This window comes from Oryza brachyantha, chromosome 9 (assembly GCF_000231095.2).
Source record: "Oryza brachyantha chromosome 9, ObraRS2, whole genome shotgun sequence".
Lineage (NCBI taxonomy): Eukaryota > Viridiplantae > Streptophyta > Magnoliopsida > Poales > Poaceae > Oryza > Oryza brachyantha.
In genome coordinates, this window is record NC_023171.2 from 6,927,354 (window position 1) to 6,947,824 (window position 20,471).

At 38.4% G+C, this 20,471-nt stretch overlaps 3 protein-coding genes across 4 annotated transcripts; 2 read left to right on the top strand and 1 right to left on the bottom strand.

The window, feature by feature from the left end:
• The first annotated feature begins 2,500 nt into the window (after positions 1–2,500).
• LOC102715329 (sulfite exporter TauE/SafE family protein 3-like) lies at positions 2,501–7,583 on the top strand. 2 transcript variants are annotated; one of them, XM_015841227.2, is made up of 13 exons: positions 2,501–2,737; positions 2,862–3,135; positions 3,558–3,717; positions 4,295–4,495; positions 4,584–4,648; positions 4,756–4,783; positions 4,861–4,937; positions 5,035–5,121; positions 5,800–5,850; positions 6,364–6,585; positions 6,666–6,759; positions 6,850–6,990; positions 7,087–7,583. In XM_015841227.2, the coding sequence occupies exons 2-13, from the start codon at positions 2,935–2,937 to the stop codon at positions 7,170–7,172; spliced, it is 1,413 nt and encodes a 470-aa protein (XP_015696713.1). In that variant the 5' UTR covers positions 2,501–2,737; positions 2,862–2,934; the 3' UTR covers positions 7,173–7,583. The 2 variants fall into 2 exon arrangements, with proteins under 2 accessions (XP_015696713.1, XP_006660551.1); XM_006660488.3 differs by having other exon boundaries at positions 2,897–3,135.
• Positions 7,584–7,678: 95 nt separating this feature from the next.
• LOC102715879 (E3 ubiquitin-protein ligase SIRP1-like) lies at positions 7,679–9,126 on the top strand. Its single transcript, XM_006660490.3, has 3 exons — positions 7,679–8,062; positions 8,273–8,331; positions 8,467–9,126. Exons 1-3 carry the CDS (start codon positions 7,934–7,936, stop codon positions 8,963–8,965), a joined length of 687 nt encoding a protein of 228 aa, XP_006660553.1. The 5' UTR covers positions 7,679–7,933; the 3' UTR covers positions 8,966–9,126.
• A 68-nt stretch (positions 9,127–9,194) lies between these two features.
• Positions 9,195–11,903, bottom strand: LOC102715605 (ubiquitin domain-containing protein 1-like). The gene is made up of 4 exons (XM_006660489.3): positions 11,769–11,903; positions 9,910–10,032; positions 9,696–9,815; positions 9,195–9,619 (listed from the first exon to the last, which is right to left on the bottom strand). Exons 1-4 carry the CDS (start codon positions 11,806–11,808, stop codon positions 9,555–9,557), a joined length of 348 nt encoding a protein of 115 aa, XP_006660552.1. The 5' UTR covers positions 11,809–11,903; the 3' UTR covers positions 9,195–9,554.
• Positions 11,904–20,471: the final 8,568 nt, after the last annotated feature.

Consider the following 20,471-nt stretch of genomic DNA (forward strand, 5'->3'; position numbering starts at 1 on the left):
GAATATAATCTACCATTTTCTGGCTCGTTAGTTCACCACGAAAAATCTACTTGGAATATACCGCAAAACTAAATAACCGAAAATGTGTAGGCTACAACCAAAGGACATGAGATATTGTTGCTTTCCTTTTGTGATAAACTGCATGAACTTGAAAAAGGAAAAAGGAAAAAAAATGAAAATAGAGAGAAGAAAAGATAGAACTCATAGGCTTCCATCGTTTTACCTTTTAGAAGAAAAAGACACGGCCGCATTTTTGCAAACAAGAAATAATTATGGGTATATTTATGTGTTCATAGCAACTTAAAAGCAGAAATTATAGAACAAATAACAATAAAAAAACATAAAATCAAATCCAAAACTAAGTTTTAAATTCATATTATGGCTAATAAGGAATTCTAACTGCGAAACCATAGGAGCATAAAGAATCTATCTCCATTGCAGCTCCAACTGGATGCACAAAAGGGAGAGAGAAGTAGAAACAAATCTCAGATGGATGACACATGCATGATTCATGCCAAGTGTCCCTGTGAACAACAGTGCTTTCTGAAACCTTTTGTTTTGTCCATTTGGGATTGACAGCTTCTGGTTTCTTCAAGGGGGCCCAACAAAAAGTAGTGCTACCATGATGTTCTCTCTCCCCCACTGAGATTAGCTGATTGATGACAAAAGAAAACAGAACTAGCAGCTGAAACCTGTGGGAACAGGCCCTGAATTATGGGCTTGTGGGTGCAGATTTGCAGAACTCAAACTGTGTTGTATCTTCAGGCTGCATGAGATGTTCACAATATATTTATTTTTGGCACTGATTTAATTATATTTTTTGTCAATACCGTACTGATTTTTAGGCGTTTAATTGTGCCAACTGATGGGCATGCAACGGTCCAAGTTTTAGGCCATTGCATTGGATAAGTAACCCATTTTCGCTCGTTTTTTATGCGCATGCTTTTCGAACGGCTAAATCGTATTTTTAGTAAAGTTGCAGTAAAAAATTATATTAATCTATTTATTATTTTTTATAATAAATAATAATTAATCATCTAACAATCTATTATTATGTTTTTCACGCCGGTTATATCCCGTACTAACAAACGCAGCCTCAGTGACTGTTCCTAATGGATTGCACAGTTTCATGATATTTTATGGATTTTACATGGGCACGTGGGATGCTGGTTTTTTAAGTTAAAAGATATTCCATTGCATTTCTACGATGTGTGAAGGTAGGAAGTAGTGAGATGTTTACTTCACCTACCATGCCACCTCTACATTAACGAAGTTGACCTTGTAAAGAAATTTCTGTAATATTTATATTCTATTGGAATTTTTTCTTCATGACCATTTGAAAAGTTCTCTAAATTCTATGAAATTTCTAAGGAATATCTTAGTGCACATGGATTGTTTCTATGTTTTACCATTCTCTGTTTGAATTTATATTTCTATCAAAATCATATGTTTCTATATGCTTCAGTTTTTCTGTCATGTGTTTTACAGAGTAGACTTAAAGCTTTCGTATCTCATCTTTTCTAAAATATAAGCATTTCTAGATTTAAATTTTATATCATAATATAATATTCTGCACTAATTCGCATGATGTCAATTATTCTAATTATTTCGGAGCCAACTAGACCCTTATAAGGAATCTAATTAATTTAAAATTTAAAAATTAACCACTAAAATAACTAAAGGTATTTTTATATATATCCTAGTATATACTAAACACATTAATAATACTTATATATTGGAATTGGAATGAAGGTAGTAGCTCCTTCGGGATATATTTTTTCTTACAAGCAACCATTACTTACAAGCATCCGTTTAGGTCAATCTTGAAGTTACTAGCACGTCATTTTTAACATTTTTTTTCCTTTGACATGCGCTGCCGATAAGAAAAAAGGCCCAAACTTTTTAATGGATCCTATGTCAAAGACAAGACAACCTTACTTTATGTACTATCTAAGCATCAAACCTATCTAAGCAAGTCTATAAATATTTGTGATTATAACAAATCTTCGTCTTATCAAGAAACTTGGAAGTTAAAAAAAATACACTTAGCAAAAATTCATGTATATTTTCTCATGCTGAGTGGGTGATAACTACGCTTCTTCTAGCTTAGATATACAACTAGCAATCTAGGCAACAACTTATATGCTGAGAAAATTAAACCACGAAACATCATTCAGGGTGTGACCTGAAAAAAAAAATCTAAGCAGTATGCTTGATTGCTCGATGACTTCATATTTTCGTTTCTGCTTATTTTGTTCAATAAAATTTGAATTTTTTAACAATAAATTTGGAGTTAGTTTTAATGATTTTTTTAGTCTGTCGTTTAGATCACCGTAAAAACATATGTAAAATTTTTCGTTTGTAGATATATCATTTGTCATTCGCGCCCGTCACAACTTACACAGATTTTGTCTGAGGAAATAAATAAAAAACGCAATTTTCAACGGGTCATGTTCCATAATATCGCGGTAGTACGATGTCCATGTGCAAAAGTGCCATCCTCTCTAAATTTGGCACCGAGTTCGTCGCGTTCCCTTCACACGTTCCTCTGCTCGTCTCTCTCTATCTCGTTCGTTTCTGCCATTGCTCTTGCATTGTTCATCCTGTTCTTGCAGCTCTCATCCACTCTCTCCACCAGTTTCCTCTCCCTGTTCTCGCTGTTCCTGTGGGGCTGTGCACGCTAAGATTTCGTTTCGTTCCAAGAAAGCCATCTCAGGGCCGCTGCCTGCCTGCCCTTGTACGTCTCTCGTCTCGCCCAAATCCGTAACCGCAAGAGAAAGCGGTTTTGATTTCCCTTGATTCGATGCTCTCTCACGTCAAGTGAAAGGCTCGGCTTTGAATCTCTTTTTTGTTTTTCTTAGAAAGCTTTCGTCTTCCTTTTCGTTCTTGGGAGTAGGAGAGGGAAGGGCGGCAGCGGTGGGCGATTGGAGAGAGATGGGGAGGAGGACATGGTGGCACGCCATTGCCGCTCTCGGCGTCGCCGCCGTGGCCGTGGCCGCGGATAGGGGCTTCTCGGTGACCGGCGCCGCCGCGGCTGCGGCTGCCGTGACGACGCCGGAGGAGATGGGCCTGCTGCGGAAGGTCGCGAATTTCTTGTGGCAGACTGATGGCAACTCGTACCACCACGTTTGGCCGGTAACACAAACGCACCACCTTTTCGTGGAGGTCTTGTGTGTATTAGCATTCAGATTCTGTTTTACTTCACTTTGAACTCATGAGCAGTTTTGTTAATTTGGAGGGGATGGATTACTTTTACTTCTTTATGTTTGTTTCACTGGGATGTGTTTTGCTGAGTTTTTGTGGGCGCAATCGATTTCAGCTTGAGCCATGCATGTTGAAACAATCGAACTGAATTGTTTTAGTTTAATACTCCCTCCATGTGCTAATGTATAAATGAACTAGCCAACGTCATATAAAAAAAATTGGAGGGAGTAATAAGATCTCATTGTGAATTGGCATGTCTAAGTAGTTCATGGTTTCAAAATCTTTCAATTGGTTTTTAGACTTTTAGGCATATTTTGTTGATTTGGTGATTTTTATGGATACTGTCTCTGTAGCCAATGGAGTTAGGGTGTCAAGTAGTGCTGGGAACACTGATCGGATTCTTTGGCGCGGCATTCGGGAGCGTGGGCGGCGTTGGAGGTGGTGGGATCTTTGTGCCAATGCTGACTTTGATAATTGGGTTTGATCCAAAGTCATCAACTGCAATATCAAAATGTGAGGATCTTACACCGTCCTCCTGTGTGCAACTGCGCATGCTCTGAAGTCTGAAAGACGTTCATGCTGTCCCTACAATTTGATTTCTTAAGTTTATTTACTATGCGGCGCTTTAGTTGGTGATTCACGTCATCATCACGTGTGCCTTGGTCTGCATTCGTATGCTATCTTGCTTGTCCACTTGTCATTATGTTTGTTCCTTAGCGAAGTGAGACTGAAAAATTAGGATGCTTAATTAGATGTCCTAAAGTGGGTAGTTTGTGTTATTCCCTCTCTGACTCTGTTCTTTTGTACTAGGCAAGTTGTTCTGGTGGTTGCTAGTCATAGATTCATGTGCACATGGATTCCTCTTTTCGCCTTTGTATATCAAAGTGATGTTTATTTAAGACTATAAATAGGGAATGTACGAAGATGAAAAGGTTGTACAACAACTGCACTTGGAATATCCATGAACACAGTCTAAATGTATAGAAGTGTATATACAGTTCCTTCATTTCTTGGATTTATTTTCTACTTACCTAACTTGCTGCCTCGACATTTCTGTAAGTTTAATGAGATATTCTAATATTCGGGACAGGTATGATCATGGGTGCAGCTGTCTCAACTGTCTACTACAATCTCAAGCTTAAACATCCAACGTTGGATATGCCAGTTATTGACTATGACCTTGCCCTGCTCATTCAGCCTATGTTAATGCTTGGGATCAGCATTGGTGTTATTTTTAATGTTATATTCCCTGATTGGATGGTCACGGTTCTCCTCATTATTCTTTTCCTAGGTGCTCAGTTCATCCCAATATGTTTAGAATTGCAGATCTAAGTGCTCATTGATAACCTTAGTTTGCATCTCCGAATTCTAAACCACAGGCACATCAACTAAAGCCTTTATGAAGGGTGTAGAGACATGGAAGAAAGAAACAATAATCAAAAGGGTATTTTTTATTTCAATTACCTTACTATCTTTATGAACAGTGGCTACCTATCTTCCATGCTTTTATTTGCACTGTTATACTAATGGAACTATTTTAATTTCTTCCAGGAGGCCGCAAAACGATTGGAGCAAGCCAGTAAGAAAGCTAGAAATCTTCCATGCTCATCTGTCACAAAATGCAAAGTATCTCACTTATATTTTCCAACTTTTCAGGTGAAGAACCAGAATATGAACCCCTTCCTACTGGACCAGGTGCTGCAGCTGATACAAAAATGCCATCAGACGAAGCGGTAAATTAACATCTGATGTTGATATTCATGATCGCCTGAATTTGTGGAACCATAAAAATAAGCATATTAAATTTGAAATTTTTCTCCAATATTTCAGGCATCACTTATGAAGAACATTTACTGGAAGGAGTTTGGCCTTCTTACATTTGTTTGGATCTCATTCCTTGTTCTTCAGGTCACAAAGGTGATTATTTCAACAGAAAACTGCACATAAATATAGTTATCAGTCTCAACGGTGATTATTTCAACAGAAAACTGCACATAAATATAGTAATCAGTCTCAACTTCATCTAGTTTTTCAGTTTCTCACCAATTGTTGGCCTGCAATTCACACATATTCTTATCATTTTCTCTTCCTCCTTTTTTACCCTTTTTGGGCAAGTGTTCTTTATCTTCTGTCTTTGCTGCATGATGATGTCATCATCGTTTATCTATCTATTCATATAATATCACAAGAACGGTGGAAGGTGGAAGAACAGCCATTTAGGATTAACATTGTTATATGTATTGTATAGCTAGTTGTGTATTTACCCTATTCTAGAGGGTGTTTTCTGCACTTTGTATGGTTAGAGTCATGTATATTGTTGGCCCATTTGGTCCATTGGAATCCAAGGTCCAATTATCCAAACAAACATAATTCCTAATTATATTGGTCAAATCAATTGTACAATTAATTCCACCCTGTCGTTTTTTTTCATGAACCACTAGGGAAAATCTTACTTTTTCATGAAATAAAAAGAAGATAAGCATAAAATTGATATTATTATGTTGCTTAGAAATGTGGTGTTGAGTATGTTTTCAAGTTGCCTTAGCACTAACTTCTTCAACAGTAACACTTTAATGTTCTATTCTATTGTTGCAGAACTACACAGCTACTTGCTCCAGTTGGTACTGGATATTAAACCTTCTTCAGGTACTTAAATAACTTCACATACCCCCATGCTGATGTTTTTATTTATCCTTCAGAACACTAAAACCAAGAAAATGCAATTCTAAAAATGGTGGACCAACATCAGATTTTTGAACTACCTCATATATTGATCCTCTAAAATTTGAAACTTGTTTTCAGATTTATGGATTAGCTCATGATAAATATATCTTGACATGTGTATGCTTGTTTATGTTTTTTATTTTCTCTAAGAATCTTGCATGTAAACTACCCAAAATTACAGATTCTCAATCATCTTAATATAGCTTTTGAAAAGCAGGGCCTTCCGGCCTTTTCTCTAAAAAAAATTACAGATTCAAAATCTTCCAGATATGAATGTAGAATTTCACACTGCTTGCTGGACTAGTTTTCATACCAGACCCTTGTTTTGTTTTCTACAACTTTGCCTGTATATAATAAAAGATGGATAGTCTATAGATTGCCCATACATCATTTAGGAAGAGTAGTATGAAAAATCTTTCTACTGGTTGGATGTAGATCCCAGTATCAGTAGGAGTGACTTTGTATGAAGCACTGGGCCTGATGAGCGGGAAGAGGGTGCTGTCATCGAAGGGTACCGAACAAACTACACTGAAATTTCACCAGCTCTGCATATATTGCTTCTTCGGTATTACTGCCGGAGTCGTTGGTGGCCTTCTAGGTCTTGGAGGTGGCTTTATCATGGGTCCACTGTTCTTAGAGCTTGGGATCCCACCCCAGGTACAGTCCACACCTTGTTTGTCGAGTACATGAAAAGAGTATATGCTTTGGCAATAACATCTTCTTAACTGGAACTATAGGTCTCAAGTGCAACAGCCACCTTTGCAATGATGTTCTCATCTTCCATGTCTGTTGTTGAGTACTACCTGTTGAACCGGTTTCCAGTGCCCTATGGTACTCTATTCTATATGGTTCACCTCTTCTATCTTGCAGCCATTGCAGGAATAACCATTAACTAAATCAATTTCTTGAACTTTTATTCAGCTTTGTACTTTGTTGCTGTGGCATTCATCGCTGCCATTATCGGCCAGCACGTTGTCAGGAGGTTGATCAATTGGTTAGGGCGGGCATCACTCATCATCTTCATTTTGGCTTTCATGATCTTCGTCAGCGCAATTTCTCTTGGTATCATTTTCTTTACCTTACTATTATTATTCATCTAATTCCATTGCCTGGACAATATGACTCACATGTTGTCATGTTTTTTCCCTTTATCCGCAGGTGGAGTTGGCATCTCAAACATGATTCACAAGATCCAACAACATGAGTACATGGGGTTTGAGAACCTTTGCAAATACGAGGCGTAAGAAACAAGCAGGCTTAGAAGAAGCGAATAATGCCACATCCGTTTCTCTAGCAGCATCAGACCTGTGTTGAAGAATGGAGCATTCCAAGATTCAGTTTTCTACCCATGTGACCCAAGACAATTTGGTTGTGCATCAGTTTGGAGGGGAGACTGCCATGGATTAGAATTCCAAACAATTTTGGAGCACAAGTTTTAAGTCGGTACAGCGTGTATCACATATTCGCATTGTATGAATCTTCCTTACTGAAGTATAGTTCTGCCAGAGAATATCATCCTTAGCCTCCTAGATGTGCATTCTCTGTCAAAAACATTCATCAAATTCATCTTCAGATGGTGCATAGATACCGTAATTTAGAACTGTGCTGTCATTGCCACTTTATGTGCCAATAATAAAAAAAAAACTTTATTGGATGGGTCTGACTCTGGAAGTGGTAAATACTTTCATCATGATGCCACACTAGCAAGTCCGAAAGAGCCCCCTGCGTGTTATCCAAAAAAACCGCAGCTGAATCTATGAATAATCTGATCTCATCTCTAAAAAGAACAAACCACAAAAAGATGGTCACTCCTGATACGATGAGATCGGGAGGAGAGAACCTGATGCTTACTTTCCTGAGCATCTCTAGCAAAGCATAAGATCCTTGATTCTACTCCACCTGATAAACCAAGAAGGATCATTCTCACAGAACCTGCAACTCCATTCTCTCTTCCAGTTCCAGCTGCGAGCCCAGCAACGACTCCGGCCGCCAACTCGCCGGCGAGATGAGCGGCCGCCGGCCGGATGGGAGCTACGGGCCGGAGTACGGCCCCCAGCCTCTTGAGCAAGACCATGGATTGTACCATCACTGGCCATCCAGGGGGAGAGCTCCATGGCCTCTCTACCATGGCAGGGTAGCAACTGCTAGCAAACTCTTTTTTTAAGATCCTCCTCTCTTTGCAAAGAAAAACAAAGATCAGATTTTACAGGTTGCAATTTCTTTCTTCTGTATGTATTCTGCATATGAATTGAAGGTTCCTCAATGGATGCATGAGGATGCAACTGCTGTATTTCTTTTTATTCTGTTTGTGACTTTAACAGCATGCTTTTGGGTATTGATCCAGGATTATCCTGGGAGGACACTGGAGCAAAGGGTGACAAGAGAACCTTTTGGATTTTCCAGGTACAGACTCCAACAAGACTCTCTTTTCCATTTGAGCTTCACTGCCTATGTGTTACTATATTGAAGAGATGCCCTGAATCCATTAGTTCATGATCTGTTCAATGATAACTGTTTGACACTATTTGCGTCATTCAGAATCCTCCACATCAATGGCAGTAACCTGAGGCCGCGACAAGAGAACCCTGGACTCACTGGTGCCGAGTTCGAGAAGGCGATGGAGCAGCTCAAGAAGCAGGTATACATGCCGTCAGACCTTCAGAAGACTGCTGCTGCCTCCAAGACAGGAGGCAGAGGACTCTCACATACAAAGAATGCAAGATCTGAGCCAATTCCAAACAACATGGAAGAGGAGAAGGCATGTACCATATGTTTGGAGACATTCCTGGCCGGGGAGAAGGTGGTGGCCACACCCTGCAACCACATTTTTCACCAGGGGTGTATCACCCCCTGGGTGAAGGGGCATGGCAGCTGCCCAGTGTGCCGGTTCATGCTATGCGAGAGGAACGCCGTCTCCGACAACAGCCACAGCAGCGTTGGAGAGGTCGAGGTGGATCTGGACCTGCTGGAGATGATGAGGGCCATGGAGGAGGTGTTCAGCCGGGTCACATTCTCAAACTTCATGCCATACCATTAGATGAATCAGCAACAGGTCATGAAGACATGAATGTATGGTAATTCCTCTATTACTACCATGGGTGTGCTACTAACTTGCATAATATTCCACTAAGAATTTCAGCAAGATTTCCTACCTAGCAATCTTGTCACACTGCATTGTGAAATCAGATAATGCAGAGAAATACTACAGGCAGTAAGATGACTGATCAAATGCATTAGAGGTAAGGCAACAGAGCTAATAGTACAAATTGTGGCGTGTATTTGTTCTGAAATACATATTGTACCACACCAAAACATGTATCAGACTACAGGATACTGAAATTTCTAAAAACCATTTTAAAGATTTTGAACTCATATCAAATATTTCTAAGATTCATGTTTAAGGTAGCACCAACAGCAAGGGATACATAGACTTCATCTAAGGTGGTGGATGACGGCCAAGATGCAAGAAAAATATTATCCTAACAAGAAGAGACAAAATTTAAGCTGATGATTACCCAGAGCATGCTTAAAATCTTTTATCAAGCATGCTTTCAACTACCAGGACACTCAAGGGGTTTTTCTCATTTACAAATGTTTACATCAGTAGGTCTTTGTACAACTGCTCTTCAGCTGTCTTGAATCAGGTTGGTTGGTTCACTCAAAACATACTTGGGCAGTTCATACTTAGCACCTGAAATATTAATGGCCGTATTAGACAATAAGACAACCTAAAGGTATAAAGAACAGCAATTTATGGAAGATCAAACCTCTTTCATCATAGCAGAGAGTCAGATCAGTATTAGAAACAATTATGCCTGCGCTTTCCACAATTGCCTGTGCAAGGGACACTTCAGACTCTGCCGCAACACGCAGGGCATCCCAGATTTCTAAGGAAGGCTTAGTAAGTGTAAGAATTACTTATGTGTATAATGATAGAAGCTAAAGTTATACATCTAAGCAGAGAGAGAGAGAGAGTAGTACCTTTCCGACCACCATAGTGAGGAGCTGTGTCCCAAAACTCCTCACGCATCTTACTGAGCTGGACCATTGTTATCGGTTGCGGGTGCTTCCAGGGCTTTGGCTTCCTAATTTTCTTAGTAGTATCTGCATATTATTCAATAAAACTCATCATACGAGATGGAGAGTTTACCAAGCCCTTGGAAGTCTTAATGAAAGGTAGCTGATAATATACTGTAGCGAATTTCGTATTGCTTAAGTAACACCAGTTTATTTGAAATAAATGAGTATATGTAACACTAACATGCATTGATGCATATGAACACAATAAGATATAAGTCAAATACTTTCTCTGTATCAATTTAGTGAAAAGCTTACCTTAAATGTGCCTTTGTACCATTGATCTTGTCGCATATTATCTATTATCAACTACTTATTTACAATGTGGCTAACAGAAATTGCCACATTAGCTAGTGCAAACAATAAATTTACCGACAGCAAAGTAACTAACTACAACTTAATAGGAATGAAATAACACAGACCAGAATCATCCAATCCCAGCATCTCACAGTTTAAACAGATATACAAACCAAGCTACAAACACATACAGATGGCCAATCACAGATAGCTATCTTGTATGGTCTTTCATTTGAACATTTACAGAACGATATCATCAATAATGAAGGATTTGCTCGAGCACGCACGCAATAGATCTCCAAATAAACCATTTATGTATTACTGCCATGCATCTCAGAATGCTGAATATCCAGTGTAAGATGTACACCACATGGCATTGCTGCATTGTACTTCTCTAAAACTAAAGCACAGGAAAGTAATCGTAGGAAATTCCAGAAATTTTGTTCAACCAATTGTTATGTACATAACACAATAGATAGTCAAGACATTTTAGCACAATGTTTACCCAAACTGGAGAAATTCATTATTCATATCATCATGTATTTGATGTACCAGGTTTTTTCTCAACTAAAATATCAAAATTCATTGGTTTGCTCAAAAGAAATGGCGCTCTCCTCAACTAGCACATCATCTGAATACATCTGACCAAGCTGCTAGGCATTCACCACAAAACAAGTAATAGCAATTCATAAAGCGACATTCTAATGGCTCTCCATAGACTTACAAATCGTTCTCCCTTTCTTCACCAAACACTGCATTCACCATCACCATACTAGAAACTGTTCCACGACATTATTGAGAAGTGCAAAAACAAACAGCAGGTCTCGTGTTGACTGTTGGCTCTCATAGCACTATCCCAACAGTTGTTTAGCATTAACATTATCCAAGTGAACAAGAAACCCACCAATCCCGAAGAGAAAGACATATTGCAAAACCATGGAAGAAGACCAATAAACAAGAAGACGGATTTAATTCATTTCCCAGAATGGAAACACACACTCCAAACTGAAGTTTTCACCAACTACCAAGAGACCAAGGTACAAATTCGCAACTGAAACTAGTATCCGGCTCCATTGCAGCGCCATTCCAAACAAGTCCAGGGCTTCATAAATCATAACTACCTACGATCTACGAACAAAAAAAGCCTCAATCTAGAACTCGGTTGGCATCAACAACTCAAATCTTGACAAGTACACCACGGCCAAGAACCAATTTTTATCCTCTAAAAAAGCCAACTTTTTTTTTATCACACAATCCGGCGCAATCTACTCAATCGCGCGCTGCCGGGGGCATTGCGGCGCTCAAACCCACTCGTAATCAACAAGAACGCACCAAAACGAGACAGGGAACCACAGGAACCCAATTCCCCCACCCCCATCCCACGTAGCGCGCGCGATTCTGAGCGCAGCCGCATCAGCGGAGAACCGAAGAACCGAGGAGGCGGTCCGGGGATCGTGAACTCTTACCGGCTTCGGCGCCCATGGGGGTGGATCCTGCGCAGCCCATGGGAATCTTGCGCTCTGGGTTGGGGGAGGCCGGGACTTCGCCTTGGTTTCAGGTGAAAGGAAGGAACGGAAAGCGACGGATTTTTTTCCCCACCTTTTCTTTATAGATAGATTATATTAGGTTGTAGTAAACCTAAAGCATAGTGATTGATATACTTAGATCATTAGATCATGGTTTTTTTTAAAAAAAAATTCTGGTACTTCTTTGTTTATTTTTAAAAATAAACACTCTAAAAATTTTATGTTAAAATCTACACCGTTTTATCACACGAGTCACCACGGCATGACGTGACAGCATTTTACACTACGTCGATATGACAAGAACTCAAGAACTCAGTGACTGTAATAGAGTTATATTGTTAGTCATGTGTTATATACCACGTTTAAATGATATGTACTCTGAAAATAAATTTTAGGACAGATTATTTTAAAATCAAAGTGAAAATGTGCATATATTTAAAAAACCTTTATCATGTGGTAACATGAGCTGATTTTTCTTACTTAAACTACCTAAGAACTATTTGACCACAAAATATAATTTGTTTGTGATTTTCTAAAGTGGAAATGTGAAAGATGCATAGAAAGTTATTCCATGTAGCTTCAATTGCAGTAAAAACTGCCTTGGAACTATTCGGGGGCACAAGACATATTATTGAAGTAAATTACATATTGTGAAAAGCAAATTAATATATATAATTTATAAGAAGCGGTTTAAAATAAATTTTTTTGAACATATTTGTAAATAGATATAGCAAATAATATGTGACAATAATCCGAAGAAGTAGCTGAAAATAACGTGCTGAGAAAGCATAGTAGTTCGAATAAGTTAAACAATATTTATGTCTTGTTTGAGAGCTTAAAATTTGGATAAGTAACGAGTAAGAAGCTAATTTTGGTTTCTAACTTATTTTTTGGATTATAACTCAAATTTGATTGTTATTTGAGAGAGTATCTGACTTGTAAAAAATCATTGAGAAGTTGGAACTGCCAGAAGCTCCCCAATAATTGCTATGGTTCAAGGCTGGGGTATCCGTGCTTATATAAATTTTACGTTTGGTAAAAATAAATGTTCCCTCCGTCCAACAATATAATAAGAATCTTTGGAGTTTTGAAAAAATAAAGTTGAGATGAGAGAAAGTTGTGACTGGTTGAGGTCATGTACTATGCAAACTCCTCAAGGAGCCTTAGCCTGCCACATAGGATGAGGATACCCACCCTACAATATAAAGTGTTCTGGGTAGGCCCACAAAACTTTTTTTTTCTGGCAACTCTCTCTCCCTGGCAACTCTCTACCCTCTCCCTCTCTTCCCTCTCCATCCCGAGCTCTCTCCTCTCTCTTCCGGTCGGAGGAGCTCGGCGGCAGCCATGGTCGACGGCGAACGACGGCGGCGCGTCAGGGACGGCGATGGAGCACGACGGCGCGTCGGCGACGGCCACAGACCGGGGCGAGCGACGGGCCGGGCAGCGGATCTAGGCGAGCGATGACCGTGGCGGTGACCTCGGCGGGTGACGGCGGTGGCCGCGGACCGGGCGACGACGATGACGGCCGCGGCGGCGACCTCGGTGGCCGACGGCAACAGATCCGGGCGTCGGGCGGGCGGAGGACGCTGGATCCGCGCGGTGGCTCGTCGGGGAGGCCGGATCCGGGCGGCGGACGTCGGATCCGCGCGGCGGCGCATGGGGGACGCCGAATCCGGGCATCAGTGGGCAGCGGATGTCAGATCCGCGCGGCGGCGTGTCGGGGACGCTGGATTCGGATGTCAGCGAGCGGCGGACGCCGGCGTCAGCATCAATGGAGCGGCGTGGGCGTTGGCGTCGATGGGGCCGGACGACATCGGCTTCTCTCTCTTTCTTTTCTCTGGTTACTCTGTCCTCTCTGACGAAGCCATCGCTCCCTTGCAAAAGAACGCTTGCTCCGGTTAGGGCACGGTCCATGCCGAACTGGCCGACCAGCTCCTACGTAACGAGCTAAATCTTCTCATCACGTAGGAGCACCGTACGTGCTCTGAGACACTGGCGGAGCTGTAAGGTGGTCCGGGACTGGCAGTGTAAGCGGCTGCAGTCATCAGTCCGGCGCACCCCGACTGGCACCAGGGGTCGTGGCATACGGAGGCAGTGGGGGCGCAGCCGCTCACACTGCCAGTCCCGGTCACCTGCACTCCAGCAGACAAGACAACAAAATGCAGCTACGCAGAGACATGGGCACAGACGCACAGTAGCATGAAACAAGTAAACAGCTGACAGCACAACACTCAATGGTACAAACTTTGGCTATTTTTTTTAACTTTTCTACAGCTATACTTTTATTAAATTTTCAATTTATAGTTTTAAAAATTTAAACTCTTGTCATGTGATATTAGATTCTTATTTGTATTACTGTATCGTAGATCGTGAAACATGAAGAAAGGTGGAGAACCGATGAGAAGAAAAAGTAGTAAGGTAATCTTCTTAATTAAACTTTTCTAGCATATATGCTTTTTTGAGTCAACATTTCACTTAACTACTATTTCTATATGTTTCAAAATGTTTTATTAATATATCATAGCATACTTTTAGTCTATTCCATTATCTATATTTGCATTGTGTATATTAGTATCATTAGATTAACTGGGTTTGAGGGAAAAAAATTAGTTGGACTACCTATATCCTAAATCCTACCTCCACCACTGGGTTGAGATGATGAGAAAGTGGGTGAAAATAATTAAATGATGAAAGTTTATGATTGGTTCAGAAAAGACGTTTGGTGACAATACTTTTCTTTGATAAACTTTAAACTCTAGTTGATTTTATATTTCTAGATAGATTGAGTATATTTTACGGCTTACTTAAGTTTACTTATCCATCAACCCGTATATATAAAGACGTAGTTTTTCATGATTTCACAAATATATGTATACATATATACCGCTACAAGCATTCGTACGTCTTAACCCATTCTCAACAGTAATACCATGTGTATGCAAAAGGGAAAATAAGATAAAATAATTAAATTGAGAAAAAGAAGAGAAAATATTTAATATAAGTATAAAATATATAGTTAGATATAAGTTTTTATCACACTACTACCACTGTAAGTAAAATATACCGTATCATTGTCTCTAATGAAAATATCTATCATTTTCCTCAAACTCCAATATAAGTCTTCTATTTTCCCTAATTTTAATTCGATCCATTGATTGCTTCTAGGATGAAATCTTGGTAGGACAAATGAAGAGAGCAATGATTTTTTTTAGACGAACGGAGTAAAATGGAACAATATATACGATGTTCAGCATCAAAGTTGTCGGTGTGAAATAACCGGTTTAAGTTTAGGGTGAAAATGGATTTAAAGATAGTTTAAGGAAAAATGATTTGTGCCCCCGGTGTATATGATGCTTGGTTACCTCCGTAAGGAAAGGCATTCTATAGGGTCATCTTTTTTCTTTTTCAACAGAAAAACAAAGGATATATTTACAAATAGAAAATAATATATATATATATATATATATTACAACGATAAAAAATAAAGGTTAAAAATAAACTATAATAAAAAATTTAACACTAATAAATTTAAGATTATAAGTATTAACAAAATAAATATGGCTGCTACTGCTATACCTCGATGAATGATACTATTCTCGAACGCTCTGGTCGGCTCGCATCCCTGACGCCGATCACATCATAATTAATCCATACATATTCAAAAACTGATCTAACATGCATGCATCAGATCGACTTTGATGTGTTTTTGCTCCTCACCGTATAGCATACATCTTACGTTTTTCGGTTTTGTTGTTGAAGAGCTGACACTTTTATCTTTTGTTTATTTTTCATCTCCTTGGTTTTTTTTGGGTGTTTCGTGTTCACGGAGAATCGGGAACAAACATAGAAGAAGACAGCTTTGGGAGTGTTACATAAATTGAAGTTGTGTATGTATAAATAGAAGAATCCGAAACAAACATGAGCAAAAGCAAAAAAAAAAAAATGAGGATAAAACTTGGTGAAAAATTTCAAAATTAACTTTAAATTTAAACTTAAAATTACTTATAAGTATTATAAGTATAAATAAAGATGAAAATATCAGGCCAAAGCAACGGAGCCCACCAGCGGCAATGGCCACGCATCATCGACCTCGGTCAGTGTTCACGATTCCGATTGAAATTTCCGAAATTTCGGATTTATGGGTGGGTCCCGATAGCTATTGTCCTCTTAACAAAAAAAAAAAATCGGAATGGACTGTTGCAACCTACATTTTATCATTTTTAATGGACTTTATGAATCTAAATATTTTTTTTTGTTGTTACCACTAATTTAGGTGGTTGATGGACAGTTGAATCTGCATTTTGTCATCTCCCAATTTTAGAAAATTTGATCGTTTTTAAAATTTAAAATTAAATTTCATCCAAAATTTCCAAAATAATTTCAAAGTTTCTAATGTTTCAAAATTTTGATACCCCTAAAATAAACCACGATACCGATACATTTAACCCTGCATCGGTGTCGTCAAACACTGTGGACGAGACATAATTTCAGCTACCAAACAGCTTCCTCGGACAAACCCTACCCACATTATGCACAGGACCTTTCTATGACAATTGACCCATTCAATTATTCTTTATAGGTTGTGTTGGTGATCACTGATCCAGTCCAACATTTTTCTACTTATTTTCGCTTGGGATCCCACTCACGATCAGTCCCAAAACACGGTGAAATCTTTTCTGATTCCTATCTACAAAGAACCATATTTCGTACATAAACACTTACGGAGGCTAAGTGAATTTTCTAGGTCATTTAATTATTTGCTACCCGGTATTTTATTTAACGATTTGCTATTCTCTGCATCCATAACATGTGTGCTATGAACCCACGTGTTATAGACTCGTATCATAAATTAAATATCACTAGCAATATACACGTGCTAACGCTACGGTATTAGAATTGATTAGGGAAGGAGAATAGATGGACTTGAACTGTCCGATTTGATATATAGATGATTTGAGACTTAGATTTATCCAGTGAATAATAAAACATGTTTGTCCAATGAAGCAACATATATCGTGAATAAAATACAGATGTATGGTTTAAGGAAAAGGACGGATATGCACATCAACCAGAGCATCTAAATACATTTTTTTGGTTTAAAATGAAATTATAAAATAATCCCAAAAAATGTATGGATTGACTGTTGCTCATAAAGTTGCAAAGACATGTGGAAAAAGAACAGACAAGTAGCACAAATGCACAATAGCATATCTTGAATTAATAGCCTAATATTTATCCAACTCAAATTATACAAAAGTTTGAAGATTTCAATGTCATACTCAATTCGTCATGCATATTCTGATGTGCTTGACTGCTCCCTATTAAAAATCCAAAAATTAAGCTTGCCAACCAAAATAAGGAGAACATATCACGCTCTGTAATGCTAAAAGACCTAAATCACTTAAGTAACACTGATGCAGTATTAATTTAAAAGAAGAAGAGGGTTGTAAGTTCATCAACATCCTCAAACCATTGTTTAGTGGAAGGATCCGCACCATTAATTTTGAAGGCCTTTCACAAATAACGCTTATGGCCAGACAATGATACATCATTTACGATGATGAAAATTATGAACTCATTATTTGCCTACTGAATAATCTAATAAATGGATACCCCGCGCGTTGCTGCGGGAGAACTGTGATGTGAGATAATATAGTAGATATGAATTTAAAAAAAAATTCTTACCTACTATACGATTTTTTTTATGTGTTTATATATTTTTTTTGCCTTTATCAATTATCCATAGGTTACAAATGGTTGGGTTGCATGTTATGCCTTTTGGGAAAGAGATACAATTTACACTCTTGATGAATCATCTAAATGTTAAAAATAATTAAGATGATATGAAGAGATAAATACATTATTGATGTATTATCTTAAGGCTAAAAAAATTAAGATGATGTGGCTTAATTTATACTGATGTATCGTCGTAAGACTAAAAAAGAGAAGATTGAATAACATTAACTTTATAGAAAATTAACTTTATAGAAAATAGGGATGTGCATATTCTAGGACATTTCATCAAATACCCGGCCCATATTATCTCTTGAAGTAGCCCCTCTGAACAACAAAAATAATATATTATGACATTCATATTAGTTTGCAACGAGCATGACAGTCTAAAGTTAATTTATTAGTTTTATGTCTGATAATGCAGCATGCAAATCAACAAAGTTACGAGGATCTTAAAATAACTCAAATTCAAGACGAATAGCAAAAACTTACAAGGAAACATCATAGAGTATACCTGTACATTTTTTTGTCCTCCATCAAATTAGGGGCTGTTTACTTCCAAAAAATTTTCATCCACAAACATCACATTAAATATTTGGACACCTAAATAAAGTATTAAACATAGATAAAATAAAAAACTAATTGCACAGTTATATGAGAAATTATGAGACGAATCTTTTGAGCCTAGTTAGTACGTGATTACTCATAAGTGCTATAGTAACTCACATGCGCTAATGATTGATTAATTAGACTCAAAAGATTCGTCTCGTGGTTTACAGACCACCCGTGAAATTCGTTTTTTCATTCGCGTTCGAAAATCTTTTCCGACATCCAATCAAACGTATGATATAACGTCAAAAAATTTTCATTGCACCAACTAAAAATCCCTTTAACATCTCCTATCGCAGGTCTGACGCAGAGAGACTCCATTCGTCTCCGGTTGAACAGACTACATGGACTTGCACTATAACGGTCTGACACGACGGAAAGAGGGGGGATCACGCAGGGTAGAACGAGAGTTATCTGGGTCGTTGGAGGTTAGCTTACAAGATGATTTTGGAACGTTGGATGCGTCAGTCACGGGACGACGATGATGAGTAAAATGAGTTGGTACAATATAGGAGTGATAAATCATTAGATATCTTTGAATTTTCAGAAACCATGCTTCGTCAAGGCGCTTACGGTTTCATGATTTATACTACTGCGTTACCCCCCAAATTGACCGGCTTCTGATCAAATAAACTGTCACTAACTAGTAAGTAAATAAACCACCCTAAAAATCACACTTCTTCTTCACTACAGAAACATTACTGTTCTTCTCGTACCAAATCAATGGATATTCAGAAAGACAAGTCCATGCAAAAATCAAAACCACAGGTTTTCCTCGATTCAGACGACGAAAGGAGAGAATAGAACAGCACACCATTCTTCTACTAATAATAACACATGACTAGCCAGTAACTGTCACTGGCTTATCGTAATTTAATTTGCCAGCATGGCAAGAGAGTGACGTGACGATGGACTCGACGTGGTAGGCGACGCACGTACAACGACAGCGGCTGAACTGGTGGGACCCACCGTTGACGTTGACAGTCAAAGGGTTGACTTGGACCTGGCCGTGAGGGTTCAGAGCGGTCGGCAGCCAACCAGCAGGGCGGCAACTGGGCAAGATGCAGAATGGTTCCTAAACATATGGGGGTGTTTGTTTCCTTTAGTCACTGTCACATCGACTTGATATTAAATATAGATTATTAATAAAACATATCTCATACTTTGGATTATTTCACGAAACGAATCTATTGAACCTAATTAGTTTATAATTAGCGAATGTGATACTAATATAAACATTTGCTAATCGTGATTTAATTAGGCTTAAAAATTTTGTCTAATGAAATAGCTTTTATTTATGCAATTAGTTTTGTTATCTGTCTATGTTTAATACTCTTAATTAACGTCAAACATCCAATGTGACAAGGGACTAAAAAGGTCACTAGATCCAAACAGCCCATAGGATGAACTAACTATGCTAAAAATATTAGAGAAATTAAGATTTATTATATCTGCTCAAAAGCAATGAGGGAGTACATCCTCTTTTTTGGCCTAACTAGTCATTTCTATAGGCTCACTGATCTGACAGTCGATGCTTAAGGGGCATTGATCCCACGGCTGAAATATATTGATGCGATGGCTTGACATATTCTACATTCGTTTGATATTGTAAGATATATAATTTATATACATGTTCAGATTTATTAGCATCCACATGAATTTAGGCAATGCTAATCTTGAGGCTACAAAACGGCGTACGGTTTAAGAACAGAATATGCCTAATATCAGACTATCCCGTTCTAATGTTGTGTTATTTTTGAGTAATTTTACCATACTTAAGAAGGTATCAGGAGGTACAGTTGTTTTCTATGTAAAATTTAGTATCTCTTTGTACCTTAGATACTAGAAGGTATCAAATTTTACATAGAAAACGGTAATACCTCATGGTACCTTCTCAAGGATTAAAAAAATGCTCTATTTTTTAAGTATTTCTGACATTTTTTTAAGCACAAGAAGTTTTCTTACAGTGGCTTGTAACTAATAAGCGCTAAGGGCTAATGTGTAGTACAAATGCCCATACAATTCTCTCAAAGAAAAGAAAGCAGAGAGAAACGGAGTGCAGGTCATGATCAGGCTTGTGCAGATAAATGTAGATAACTTATGCATCATTACAATTACAATGAGTGGGCTAAAAGTCGTAAGTTTACTGCAAGTGTCTAATTCAATAGAAAGAGAATGACTCGTGTGTGCTAAGAAGATTATGTGATAATCTCAAGCATCGAAGTGACATCTAATCTAATAATATGATTTTAGCAACATAAGAGAGTTCATCAAGCAATAGGTCTCAAACTTCTTTTAGCT

What these genes read in the sequence shown, in the direction of transcription:
- LOC102715879 (XM_006660490.3), top strand. Translation starts at nt 7,934, where the DNA reads ATGAGCGGCCGCCGGCCGGATGGGAGCTACGGGCCGGAGTACGGCCCC. An exon ending in GGCCTCTCTACCATGGCAGG is followed by an intron (nt 8,063 to 8,272) that starts GTAGCAACTGCT and finishes GTATTGATCCAG; the next exon opens with GATTATCCTGGGAGGACACT. An exon ending in GAACCTTTTGGATTTTCCAG is followed by an intron (nt 8,332 to 8,466) that starts GTACAGACTCCA and finishes TGCGTCATTCAG; the next exon opens with AATCCTCCACATCAATGGCA.
- LOC102715605 (XM_006660489.3), bottom strand. Translation starts at nt 11,808, where the DNA reads ATGGGCTGCGCAGGATCCACCCCCATGGGCGCCGAAGCCG. An exon ending in CCCCATGGGCGCCGAAGCCG is followed by an intron (nt 10,033 to 11,768) that starts GTAAGAGTTCAC and finishes AATAATATGCAG; the next exon opens with ATACTACTAAGAAAATTAGG. An exon ending in TCTCTGCTATGATGAAAGAG is followed by an intron (nt 9,620 to 9,695) that starts GTTTGATCTTCC and finishes TTAATATTTCAG; the next exon opens with GTGCTAAGTATGAACTGCCC.
- LOC102715329 (XM_015841227.2), top strand. Translation starts at nt 2,935, where the DNA reads ATGGGGAGGAGGACATGGTGGCACGCCATTGCCGCTCTCGGCGTCGCC. An exon ending in AAGAAACAATAATCAAAAGG is followed by an intron (nt 4,649 to 4,755) that starts GTATTTTTTATT and finishes AATTTCTTCCAG; the next exon opens with GAGGCCGCAAAACGATTGGA. An exon ending in AAATGCCATCAGACGAAGCG is followed by an intron (nt 4,938 to 5,034) that starts GTAAATTAACAT and finishes CCAATATTTCAG; the next exon opens with GCATCACTTATGAAGAACAT.